The 14,254-nt window shown below is 41.9% G+C and overlaps 1 protein-coding gene across 2 annotated transcripts; it reads left to right on the forward strand.

Annotated features, from left to right (window-relative positions):
* The first annotated feature begins 1,352 nt into the window (after window positions 1-1,352).
* LOC138855323 (uncharacterized) lies at window positions 1,353-13,711 on the forward strand. 2 transcript variants are annotated; one of them, XM_070104155.1, is made up of 3 exons: window positions 1,353-1,486; window positions 5,977-6,163; window positions 9,607-13,711. In XM_070104155.1, coding segments are annotated over exons 1-3 (1,305 nt in total). In that variant the 5' UTR covers window positions 1,353-1,484; the 3' UTR covers window positions 10,723-13,711. The 2 variants fall into 2 exon arrangements, with proteins under 2 accessions (XP_069960256.1, XP_069960255.1); XM_070104154.1 differs by having other exon boundaries at window positions 1,423-1,572.
* The last annotated feature ends 543 nt before the right edge of the window (window positions 13,712-14,254 follow it).

Here is a 14,254-nt window from a genome sequence, read left to right on the forward strand (position 1 = left end):
TACCAACCACAGCCTGGCTGATCAGGTACTGACTTTTTGTCTGTCCTGCACCTTCTTGAAGACAACCAGGGGTCTTGAAGACAACCAGGGGTCTTGAAGACAACCAGGGGTCTTGAAGGCAACCAGGGGTCTTGAAGGTAACCAGGGGTCTTGAAGGCAACCAGGGGTCTTGAAGACAACCAGGGGTCTTGAAGACAACCAGGGGTCTTGAAGACAACCAGGGATCTTGAAGGCAACCAGGGGTCTTGAAGACAACCAGGGGTCTTGAAGGCAACCAGGGGTCTTGAAGACAACCAGGGGTCTTGAAGACAACCAGGGGTCTTGAAGAAAACCAGGGGTCTTGAAGGCAACCAGGGGTCTTGAAGGCAACCAGGGGTCTTGAAGACAACCAGGGGTCTTGAAGACAACCAGGGGTCTTGAAGACAACCAGGGGTCTTGAAGACAACCAGGGGTCTTGAAGGCAACCAGGGGTCTTGAAGACAACCAGGGGTCTTGAAGACAACCAGGGGTCTTGAAGACAACCAGGGGTCTTGAAGACAACCAGGGGTCTTGAAAGACAGCCAGGGGTCTTGAAAGACAGCCAGGGGTCTTGAACACAACCAGGGGTGTACTAGTGATTCATCTTATGTAGTTGAACAGTCTTGGGCCCCTGGCACTTATTGTGTTGTCTCACAGTGTACTCGTGGCACCTCTGCTTTTCACTTGGGGAATGTTGCATCTCCTGCCGAGTCTTTTCTTTCATAGGGAGTGATTTTTGTGTGCAGATTTGGGACTAATCCCTCTAGAATTTTCAAAGTGTATACTATCATGTATCTTTCTTGCCTGCATTCCAGGGAATACAAATTAAGGGACTTTAGGTGCTTTATTGTACTTATGTGTACCATGAAAGTTATCTGTACATTTTCCAGGTCAGTAATTTTGCCTGCCTTGAAAGGCGCAGTTAGTGACAGCAATATTCCAAGCTAGAGAGAACAAGCGATCTGATGATAATCATCATGGGCTTGGCATCCCTAGTTTTGAAGGTTCTCATTATTCATCCTATCATTTTTCCTGACATCTGTGGTAGATACATTGTTGTGATCTTTAAGAGTGAGATCCTCTGACATTATCACTCCCATTATCAATAACTTTGATAAAACATCCAATATAATTAACTTTTATTATGTCTTTAGATAATATCAACGTAAGTAAAATTTAAAAATATATTATGAAATAATAACAATAAAATATAATAATAATAGCAACAATAACAATTATAATATCAGTAACAATAACAATAGTAAGCGCTAAACCTGTATGTATTATACAGTAGCTGGTGAATGGGACTGAGGTTTGATCCGAGGAAGAAGAGCGCCTCTTGAGTGAAGATCCTGGCCAACACAACACAGGTGTTATCTTAAGGTTATCAGATAATCAGATATCTCATCACAGTATGTGTTGGCGACCATCATTTGCACTTATAACACCTACGCTGTTACATATATATGTGAGTTTACTAAATTTGTACTCTCCTTTTTACATTGTCATGGGTCGAACTGCCGCTCCTGTCGTGAGGGACCAGTATCATACCTGGTGAGTCATATTTAACCTGTGGATGGTCCTATCTAGCATGGTTTATTGGGTGTTTTCTCTTGTGATGTTTCACTCACTGTAGTTTATGTGACCTGAGCGAAGTGTACTTATATGCATTACTTAGTGTGCAGAGAGCCATTCTTATACAAAGCATTTCAGGCTAACTTAAACCTTAAGATTAAAAAGGGTAATAAATAATTGCATATATATATATATATATATATATATATATATATATATATATATATATATATATATATATATATATATATATATATATATATATATATATACGATCTTTAATGGTCAAAAATTTAATTTTGGGAATTACAAGGAGGGCAGTTAGGTTAATACAGTGGACCCCCGCATAGCGATATTAATCCGTGCAAGAGAGCTCATTGTTATGCTTAATTATCGTTATGCAAATGAATTTTCCCCATAAATAATGGAAATCATATTAATCCATGCAAGACACCCCAAAGTATGAAAAAAAAAAAATTACCACATGAAATATTAATTTTAATACACACAAACTGAAAAAGGCATGCACAATTACATGACACTTACTTTTATTGAAGATCTGGTGATGATTGATGGGATGGGAGGAGGAGAGAGTCTTAGTGTTTAGAAGGGGAATCCCCTTCCATTAAGACTTGAGGTGTCAAGTCCTTTTCTGGGGTTACTTCCCTTGTTCTTTTAATGCCACTAGGACCAGCTTCAGAGTCACTGGACTTCTGTCGCACAACATATCTGTCCATAGTGGCCTGTACCTCTCGTTCCTTTATGGCTTCCCTAAAATGTTTCACAACATTGTCAGTGTAATAGTCACCAGCACGGCTTGCAATAGCAGTGTGAGGGTGATTTTCATCCATGAAGGTTTGCACTTCAAGCCACTTTGCACAATTTCCTTAATCTTTGTAGTAGGCAATTTCTTCAATTTCTCTCTCCCCTCCTTCGAACCAGTTTCCTCAGGTCTGGCGTCATGCTGATGAAGATGATCTAGCAGCTCATCAGTGATTAGTTCTTTATTGTCCTCCACCACCAACTCTTCCACATCCTCCCCACTAATCTCCAACCCCAAGGACTTTCCCAATGCCACAATGGATTCCTCAACTGGCATAGGATTCTCAGGGTTAGCCTGAAACCCTTCAAAATCCCTTTGGTCTACACATTCTGGCCACAGTTTCTTCCAAGCAGAGTTCAAGGTCCTCTTAGTCACTCCCTCCCAAGCCTTACCTATAAGGTTTACACAATTGAGGATATTAAAGTGATCTCTCCAAAACTCTCTTAGAGTCAGTTGAGTTTCTGAGGTCACTACAAAGCACCTTTCAAACAGAGCTTTTGTGTACAGTTTTTCGAAGTTTGCAATAACCTGCTGGTCCATGGGCTGCAGGAGAGGAGTGGTATTAGGAGGCAAAAACTTCACCTTAATGAAGCTCATGTCCCCATAAAGTCGCTCTGCCACATCTGTAGGATGACCAGGGGCATTGTCTAACACCAGGAGGCACTTAAGTTCTAATTTCTTTTCAGTTAGGTAATCTTTCACATTGGGGGCAAATGCATGGTGTAACCAGTCATAGAAAAAGTCCCTAGTGACCCATGCCTTACTGTTTGCCCTCCACAGCACACACAAATTTTCCTTGAGGACATTCTTTTGCCTGAACGGTCTGGGAGTTTCAGAGTGATACACTAATAAAGGCTTCACTTTGCAATCACCAGTAGCATTGGAACACATCAACAGAGTAAGCCTGTCTTTCATAGGCTTATGTCCTGGGAGTGCCTTTTCCTCCTGAGTAATGTAGGTCCTGCTTGGCATTTTCTTCCAAAACAGGCCTGTTTCATCACAATAAAACACTTGTTCAGGTTTCAGTCCTTCAGTTTCTATGTACTCCTTGAATTCCTGCACATATTTTTCAGCTGCTTTGTGGTCCGAACTGGCAGCCTCACCATGCCTTATCACACTATGTATGCCACTATGCCTCTTAAATCTCTCAAACCAACCTTTGCTGGCCTTAAATTCACTCACATCATCACTAGTTGCAGGCATTTTTTTAATTAAATCCTGATGCAACTTCCTAGCCTTTTCACTTATGATCACTTGAGAGATGCTATCTCCTGCTATCTGTTTCTCATTTATCCACACCAATAACAGTCTCTCAACATCTTCCATCACTTGCGATCTCTGTTTCGAAAACACAGTTAAACCTTTGGCAAGAACAGCTTCCTTGATTGTCTTTTTGTTGCCCACAATAGTAGCGATGGTTGATTGGGGTTTACTATACAACCTGGCCAGCTCGGAGACACGCACTCCACTTTCATACTTATCAATGATCTCTTTCTTCATCTCTATAGTAATTCTCACCCTTATTGCTGTAGGGTTGGCACTAGAAGCTTTCTTGGGGCCCATGGTCACTTATTTTGCAGATAAAATCACCAGAAACACTGTAATAATACGAAATATTCCGATTGTATGCTTGGATGTTACCACAGAGGCTGGCTGGTAAACAATGCCACCGGCGGAACATGTGAGGCTGGTTAAGGGCGCACATTAGACGCGTCTCGGACGAACAGCGTTGAGCGGGTTTTTTAGCGGTATGCGAGGCAAAATCTTGGCGATAAAATGTAGCGGTATGCGGATTTAACGTTATGTGATGCCAACGGTAATGTTGGGTCCACTGTATTATTATTATCTATGCAATACCTATCCAGCGGGAGGTAGTCAAAAGATTACAGAGGTACATAATGAGTACACATTATTTAACCCATTTATTGACTATTACAGGGCAGCAGCAAGCAGGAGCACCTGCAAACAGGAGCACCTGCAAATAGGAGTGCCTGTAAGCAGAAGCACCTGTAAGGAGCACCTGCAAACAGGAGCACCTGCAAGCAGGAGCACCTGCAAACAGGAGCACCTGCAAACAGGAGCACCTGTAAGCAGGAGCACCTGCAGTTCCTGGCAAGGGTGGAAACATTGGACGTGTTTCCTTACACCATTTATCTGTTCATCCATCAGTATAAAATTGGTACCTGGGTGTTAGACGACTGGTGTGGGTGGCATCCTGGGTGTTAGTGGACTGGCGTGGTGTCATATCCCAGGCCTAAATTGACCTAATTTGCGGGAAATGCTCTGCATAACAAGCAGATTTTTATATAGTAGTATGTGGCATGCAAAGAGTACGTTGCCTTTATTCAGCTTATGTACACACTCCCATATAAGCTGCCTCCCAACCAGTGAACCGGGTAAGATAAGATTTTCTTCGGATTTTTAACCCTGGAGGGTTAGTCACCCAGGATAACCCAAGAAAGTCGGTGCGTCATCGAGGACTGTCTAACTTATTTCCATTGGGGTCCTCAATCTTGTCCCCCAGGATGAGACCCACACTACTCGACTAACACACAGGTACCTATTTGCTGCTAGGTGAACAGGACAACAGGTGTAAGGAAACACGTTGAAATGTTTCCACCCCGCCAAGAATTGAACCCGGGCCCTCCATGTGTGAAGCGAGAGCTTTAGCCACTAGGTCACCGGGGCCCCAAGGTGCTAAGGGTTTAATGATTAAGGGAGCCTTGGTTCAGCCAATCATAATATGGGTCAGACAATTGCTAAGGTGATGCTGAGGCACTCATGGTTAGCTCTTGTCAGATTCATACAGCTGCTGGTTGATTATTGTGGTCTCTTGTCTCTGGCTGTTGTCTTGCCTCTTGATCACCATGATACATTTATTTTCCAAACTTGTACATAGTGTATATAAGTGTAAATACTTTGTGAAGGAAAATATAATTTAAAGACTACTGCTGTATTTATTTCACTCTAGGTACCTTTACGACCCAGGATAACAGGCCTTTTTCACCTGGGTGCGTAACGTAGTATGCCATTGACGTCAGCTATGGTCTGTATACCTTGTATGTACATGTACTTGTAGAAATTAAGATATTATTATTATTATTATTATAAAGAAATTAAAGGAAAGGTTGCAGGGAGGGAGGGGGCTTTGTGTGCAAGGGGCTTAGACATCCAGCAAGCATGTGTGAGCGTGTTAGATAGGAATGGAGGCAAGTAGTTTTTATGACTTGTCATGTTGTTGGAGTGTGAGCACAGTAACATTTATGAAGGGATTCAGGGAAACCGGTTAGCCAGGCTTGAGTCCTGGAGGTTGGAAGTCTAGTGTCTTAACTCTGATGGAGAGATGGAGATATTTTCAGTTTTGAACGGTAGTATCGTCATCCCTGTAGCAAGATACTGATGGAGTGAATGATGATATAAGTGTTTCTTCTTTTTTGGGGGTTACCCTGCCTTGGTGGGAGATATCCAGTTTATTGAAAAAAATAAGGAAATCTGTTATGAAGATACTCATGGTAACTAAACAGGATAAACAATTGTATACTATTTTTTATATCCCTAAGGATGATAAAATGGAACTGGAGACCTCAGATAGCAACCGTGGTGGTGGTGGTGGTGGTGGTGGTAGCAAGTGTTATAGAGGAAGGAGTGATGGCAGTAGATGTAGAAGATATAGAAGTCGCCACATCATCACAAGAATGCCAGCATAGTGGACGGACTCTCATCTGTGATGCCAAGGATAGAACAAAGGTATGCACTAATCAGTCCGGTAGGTCGATTGCTATAACACTCAGCTCACACACTGAGGTCTGGGGGTCAATCCCCCTGCAGTCACTGTTCACCTAGCAGTAAAATAGGTACCTGGGTGTTGGTAGACTGGAGTGGGTTGCATGCTGGGGACAAATTGACCTAATTTGCCCAAAATGCTCTGCATAACAACGGGCTTTCTGTAAAGTCATTGATGTCAAATATGGTCTGTATACCTTGTACATGTACTTGTAAAAAATATAGATTAGGTATTTATTTATTTATTGACAGGGACACAAGTACACAAATAACCCACACATAGGAGAATGAAACTTATAACAAAGTATTATTTCAGTCATGGTATTGTAGGTTTTTAGTCTTTATGCAAGTTAAACTTGATGCCCTTTCAAGTAGGTCTCTAAGAATATTAAGTTGATGCCTATGCTGTGCCAGGTCACCATCTGGAAAAGATGCAGGCCAGGACAGTACCGATAGTTTAGTTTAATATCTTTATTATGCACCCAATACCCCTCCTGTGGGTGGTAGTCAAAATATTAGAGGTACATAATGGGTCCAGGGACTGTACCTCAACATTACAGAGGTACATAATGGGTCCAGGGACTGTACCTCAACATTACAGAGGTACATAATGGGTCCAGGGACTGTACCTCAACATTACAGAGGTACATAATGGGTCCAGGGACTGTACCTCAACATTACAGAGGTACATAATGGGTCCAGGGACTGTACCTCAACATTACAGAGGTACATAATGGGTCCAGGGACTGTACCTCAACATTACAGAGGTACATAATGGGTCCAGGGACTGTACCTCAACATTACAGAGGTACATAATGGGTCCAGGGACTGTACCTCAACATTACAGAGGTACATAATGGGTCCAGGGACTGTACCTCAACATTACAGAGGTACATAATGGGTCCAGGGACTGTACCTCAACATTACAGAGGTACATAATGGGCCCAGGGACTGTACCTCAACATTACAGAGGTACATAATGGGTCCAGGGACTGTACCTCAACATTACAGAGGTACATAATGGGTCCAGGGACTGTACCTCAACATTACAGAGGTACATAATGGGTCCAGGGACTGTACCTCAACATTACAGAGGTACATAATGGGTCCAGGGACTGTACCTCAACATTACAGAGGTACATAATAGGTCCAGGGACTGTACCTCAACATTACAGAGGTACATAATGGGTCCAGGGACTGTACCTCAACATTACAGAGGTACATAATGGGTCCAGGGACTGTACCTCAACATTACAGAGGTACATAATGGGTCCAGGGACTGTACCTCAACATTACAGAGGTACATAATGGGTCCAGGGACTGTACCTCAACATTACAGAGGTACATAATGGGTCCAGGGACTGTACCTCAACATTACAGAGGTACATAATGGGTCCAGGGACTGTACCTCAACATTACAGAGGTACATAATGGGTCCAGGGACTGTACCTCAACATTACAGAGGTACATAATGGGTCCAGGGACTGTACCTCAACATTACAGAGGTACATAATGGGTCCAGGGACTGTACCTCAACATTACAGAGGTACATAATGGGTCCAGGGACTGTACCTCAACATTACAGAGGTACATAATGGGTCCAGGGACTGTACCTCAACATTACAGAGGTACATAATGGGCCCAGGGACTGTACCTCAACATTACAGAGGTACATAATGGGTCCAGGGACTGTACCTCAACATTACAGAGGTACATAATGGGTCCAGGGACTGTACCTCAACATTACAGAGGTACATAATGGGTCCAGGGACTGTACCTCAACATTACAGAGGTACATAATGGGTCCAGGGACTGTACCTCAACATTACAGAGGTACATAATGGGTCCAGGGACTGTACCTCAACATTACAGAGGTACATAATGGGTCCAGGGACTGTACCTCAACATTACAGAGGTACATAATAGGTCCAGGGACTGTACCTCAACATTACAGAGGTACATAATGGGTCCAGGGACTGTACCTCAACATTACAGAGGTACATAATGGGTCCAGGGACTGTACCTTAACATTACAGAGGTACATAATGGGTCCAGGGACTGTACCTCAACATTACAGAGGTACATAATGGGTCCAGGGACTGTACCTCAACATTACAGAGGTACATAATGGGTCCAGGGACTGTACCTCAACATTACAGAGGTACATAATGGGTCCAGGGACTGTACCTCAACATTACAGAGGTACATAATGGGTCCAGGGACTGTACCTCAACATTACAGAGGTACATAATGGGTCCAGGGACTGTACCTCAACATTACAGAGGTACATAAAGGGTCCAGGGACTGTACCTCAACATTACAGAGGTACATAATGGGTCCAGGGACTGTACCTCAACATTACAGAGGTACATAAAGGGTCCAGGGACTGTACCTCAACATTACAGAGGTACATAATGGGTCCAGGGACTGTACCTCAACATTACAGAGGTACATAATGGGTCCAGGGACTGGGCCCCAAAGTTTTGATAGCTGAACAAGTTACAATAATAATAAACTGCTTGTAATGAATCAACAAACCTACCTCTGCAATGCCTATGCTAAACTAGCATTAAACAAAAAGAGAATGTCCAATATAATTTGGTTTAACAAGCAAGTTTAAAAACCATTGTCAGCAAAGAACTTGCAAATGAATTTAAAGAACATCCTAAGATAATCTAACAGGAAATGGCAAATTGCTTTATACAAGATAAAATAGATTAAGTATTAATATGTTAGCCACAATTTAAATAAACTATTTAAGATTTTAATATATGAAATGATTTCCTGCTTTAAGTGTTAATAAGATATTAAATATTTTGAGATTATATCCAACAATACATTATGTGATTAATTGTGTGATGATCACAAATACAGTGGTACCTCGGGATATGAACAGCTCAAAACACGAACAATTATGCAAGTGTATTTACGTAAGTGCTTTTGTAAGTGTATGTTTGGGGGTCTGAAATGGATTAATCTAATTTACATTATTCCTTATGGGAACAAATTCGTTCGGTATCGGCACTTGAACAGCCTTCTTGAATAAAATAAATTCATATTCTGAGGTACCACTGTATATTAAACATATCTTAAAAATATTGTATTACATTAATTCTTATGGAAATATTATTTCGGTTTTCGGCCTTTTCGGATTTAGGCCAACCTTCTGGAATGGATTATGGCCAATAACCGAGGGTCCACTGTATACCCAATTTGGTATATTAAAGGCCCATTGTATCTCCATAATAACTATACATGTACTTGCACTGCCACTCACAGGGTGAGTTGTGGATGCATATTACAATCAACTCATCTGAACAAATAAAAATATCAACAAAACTTTAATTTTTAATCAAGGTTCCCTAACAAATAAAATTAATAACACTAACTCAAATTTATGGTGACAGACGATTCATCTGCGGACGAGTCCTGGACCAGAGGTGGAGAAGGTGCTCCTTTACAATGCCAGGAAGGTGGAGGTGTGGTCCAGTGTATGTGTGGACCTGGAGGTGAAACAGGTCGAACAAGTGGTCACTGTGGAGGATGAAGAAAATTCTGGAAAGAGCACTAATAACTGTGACAACATGGGCATGTGGTTGTACAAGTCTTCACTGTACAGTTTACCACCTGCTGTAAACCACCTATATGCTGAACATTCCACACTATGTAATGTCTCACTGGAAGCTCTAGGTGGTAACCTCACACTCATATCATGCCATGTTAATCTGCTACAGATAAACCAGATTGTGGAACAATATAGTACTCTCTTGTACAGTTCTATTATAGACACTATTGTACGGTTACATTTGGGGAACCAAGCCAGTCTCTACATATACAACACTACCATTCAGGAATTGCATCCACGAGCCTTGGTTGCTAGTGGAAGTGCATTTGTCCGCCTGAGTGGAGGGACAGGGATGAAAACACCACACTACATAGTTGTCCTTCAACCTGGTGCTCTGGTGAATATTAGTGAATACGAGGGTGACGTGAGGTTTGTGGTACAGGAGACTGAAGAAGACTACAGGCTGTCAACACCAAGCATTCACCAAAGATCTTCCTTTTCTGATACTGTAGTGTATATTCTCTTTGCCATAGTGGTCAACATAGTGTGTCTGCTGCTGCTTGTGTTAGTGTGCTTATGTGTGCTCTGGAGAAAATATTGTGCAAATTCAGCAGAAGTGAAAAGCAGGACTCTTGACAAATTACAAACCTCCGAGGAACAACCGCTAGTGAACATCAGCAGCAACACTCCTTCCCAGGCAACACAAGCATCTTCAGCACAGAAATCACCGACTACCTCCACATCCAATAACCAAGCCATACCTAAACTTGATGCAGCTCCAAATGAACAGAAGAAGCAACCTGTTTCTGAAGTTACCAACACTTATTTACCATTTAGGTCATTTTTAGAAGCAAGTTGCAGAGCAACAACGTTCGCAACCCACCATTTCTTGAACAAAGGTGAGGAACCACCCACTGATCACAGCAAAACAAAACACCCAACAACTGTTTCACACTGAAGTTGGAGATACAGTGGCACCTCAAGTTTCAAACAGCTCCAAACTCAAACAATTATGTAAGTAAATTTTTGTAAGTGCTTTTGTAAGTGTATTTTTGGGGGTCTGAAAGAGACTAATCTAATTTAAATTATTCCTAATGGGAACAAATTCGTTCGGTAACAGCACTAGAACAGCCTTCTGGAACGAATTAAGTTCGTAACTCGAGGTACCACTGTACAGTGTAATGTGCATTGGAAAGTACAGGTGATTATGTTAATGAGGAAGCACTAAATCTGCATGGTTCACATAGCACTTGAGTAATGGCAGATAATCATGTTTCAACCAGGAAAGATGATATAGCTCTGAATTAAAGTAGGTATACCATGAAAAAAATGATGTCTGTATAAATAATTCATTATGATTGTGACCAGATACAAATACTATGTAACTTTATTACCACTGTAACTTGTTTATTACCACTGTAACTTGTTTATTACCATTGTAACTTGTTTATTACCACTGTAACTTGTTCATTACCACTGTAACTTGTTCATTACCACTGTAACTCGTTTATTACCACTGTAACTCGTTTATTACCATTGTAACTTGTTTATTACCACTGTAACTTGTTCATTACCACTGTAACTTGTTCATTACCACTGTAACTCGTTTATTACCACTGTAACTCGTTTATTACCATTGTAACTTGTTTATTACCACTGTAACTCGTTTATTACCACTGTAACTCGTTTATTACCACTGTAACTTGTTTATTACCACTGTAACTTATCTAGCAGTTATAATGTTGAGGTACAGTCCCTGGACCCATTATGTACCTCTGTAATGTTGAGGTACAGTCCCTGGACCCATTATGTACCTCTGTAATGTTGAGGTACAGTCCCTGGACCCATTATGTACCTCTGTAATGTTGAGGTACAGTCCCTGGACCCATTATGTACCTCTGTAATGTTGAGGTACAGTCCCTGGACCCATTATGTACCTCTGTAATGTTGAGGTACAGTCCCTGGACCCATTATGTACCTCGGTAATGTTGAGGTACAGTCCCTGGACCCATTATGTACCTCTGTAATGTTGAGGTACAGTCCCTGGACCCATTATGTATCTCTGTAATGTTGAGGTACAGTCCCTGGACCCATTATGTACCTCTGTAATGTTGAGGTACAGTCCCTGGACCCATTATGTACCTCTGTAATGCTGAGGTACAGTCCCTGGACCCATTATGTACCTCTGTAATGTTGAGGTACAGTCCCTGGACCCATTATGTACCTCTGTAATGTTGAGGTACAGTCCCTGTACCCATTGTGTACCTCTGTAATGTTGAGGTACAGTCCCTGTACCCATTATGTACCTCTGTAATGTTGAGGTACAGTCCCTGGACCTATTATGTACCTCTGTAATGTTGAGGTACAGTCCCTGGACCCATTATGTACCTCTGTAATGTTGAGGTACAGTCCCTGGACCCATTATGTACCTCTGTAATGTTGAGGTACAGTCCCTGGACCCATTATGTACCTCTGTAATGTTGAGGTACAGTCCCTGGACCCATTATGTACCTCTGTAATGTTGAGGTACAGTCACTGGACCCATTATGTACCTCTGTAATGTTGAGGTACAGTCCCTGGACCCATTATGTACCTCTGTAATGTTGAGGTACAGTCCCTGGACCCATTATGTACCTCTGTAATGTTGAGGTACAGTCACTGGACCCATTATGTACCTCTGTAATGTTGAGGTACAGTCCCTGGACCCATTATGTACCTCTGTAATGTTGAGGTACAGTCCCTGGACCCATTATGTACCTCTGTAATGTTGAGGTACAGTCCCTGGACCCATTATGTACCTCTGTAATGTTGAGGTACAGTCCCTGGACCCATTATGTACCTCTGTAATGTTGAGGTACAGTCACTGGACCCATTATGTACCTCTGTAATGTTGAGGTACAGTCCCTGGACCCATTATGTACCTCTGTAATGTTGAGGTACAGTCCCTGGACCCATTATGTACCTCTGTAATGTTGAGGTACAGTCCCTGGACCCATTATGTATCTCTGTAATGTTGAGGTACAGTCCCTGGACCCATTATGTACCTCTGTAATGTTGAGGTACAGTCCCTGGACCCATTTTATACCTCTAATGTTGAGGTACAGTCCCTGGACCCATTTTATACCTCTGTAATGTTGAGGTACAGTCCCTGGACCCATTTTATACCTCTGTAATGTTGAGGTACAGTTCCTGGACCCATTTTATACCTCTGTAATGTTGAGGTACAGTCCCTGGACCCATTTTATACCTCTGTAATGTTGAGGTACAGTCCCTGGACCCATTATATACCTCTGTAATATTGAGGTACAGTCCCTGGACCCATTATGTACCTCTGTAATGTTGAGGTACAGTTCCTGGACCCATTATATACTTCTGTGATGTTGAGGTACAGTCCCTGGACCCATTATATACTTCTGTAATGTTGAGGTACAGTCCCTGGACCCATTATGTACCTCTGTAATGTTGAGGTACAGTCCCTGGACCCATTATGTACCTCTGTAATGTTGAGGTACAGTCCATGGACCCATTATGTACCTCTGTAATGTTAAAGTACAGTCCCTGGACCCATCATGTACCTCTGTAATGTTGAAGTACAGTCCCTGGACCCATTATGTACCTCTGTAATGTTGAGGTATAGTCCCTGGACTCATTATATACCTCTGTAATGTTGAGGTACAGTCCCTGGACCCATTATGTACCTCTTCAATATTCCAACTATCACCCACACCATGGGTATTGTGTGCATAATAAAGTACAGAATTTGGGCCTCAGTTAAAAAATTTCGCACATTTGCTGAAGACAGTCTCAGGTATAAATGGTTACACCTCTTATATAGTTAATTTTTCTGTTCCAGTTGTTTGTCTCTTATATATATTGTTTATTTTTATTCTGGAAGTTTGTAATTAAGAGTAAAATAAAAAATACAGATATATTTGCAATGAATATAATGGAGTTCTGCTGTGAAATCCTTCGATTATACTGTCTGTAAGTATAATCAAGTACAAGTCAAGTTAGGTCAGGTTAAGTTAAGTTAGTTCAGTTGGTTAAGTTCAGTTAAGTTAGGTAATGTTTGTCAGGAAACAGGCCAAGTGTTTCCTGACGCTGGTCTTAGTTACATATGACCCACAGCTGAAACTTTTGGTCATCTGACCGAGACCTTCCACTGGCTTACCACTCCACCACTTTAAATATTGTCATAATATAACCATTCAGTTTATTCTTCATAATTTTTTAACATCCTAGCCTATATATATAGACTGCCTAGTGACGTGCTTGGTAAGATAAGATTTCATTCGGATTTTTAACCCCGGAGGGTTAGCCACTCAGGATAACCCAAGAAAGTCAGTGGGTCATTGAGGACTGTATAACTTATTTCCATTGTGATCCTTAATCTTGTCCCCCAGGATGCCACCCACACCAGTCCACTAACACCCAGGATGCCACCCACACCAGTCCACTAACACCCAGGATGCCACCCACACCAGTCCACT

Source organism: Cherax quadricarinatus, chromosome 89, assembly GCF_038502225.1.
Source record: "Cherax quadricarinatus isolate ZL_2023a chromosome 89, ASM3850222v1, whole genome shotgun sequence".
Lineage (NCBI taxonomy): Eukaryota > Metazoa > Arthropoda > Malacostraca > Decapoda > Parastacidae > Cherax > Cherax quadricarinatus.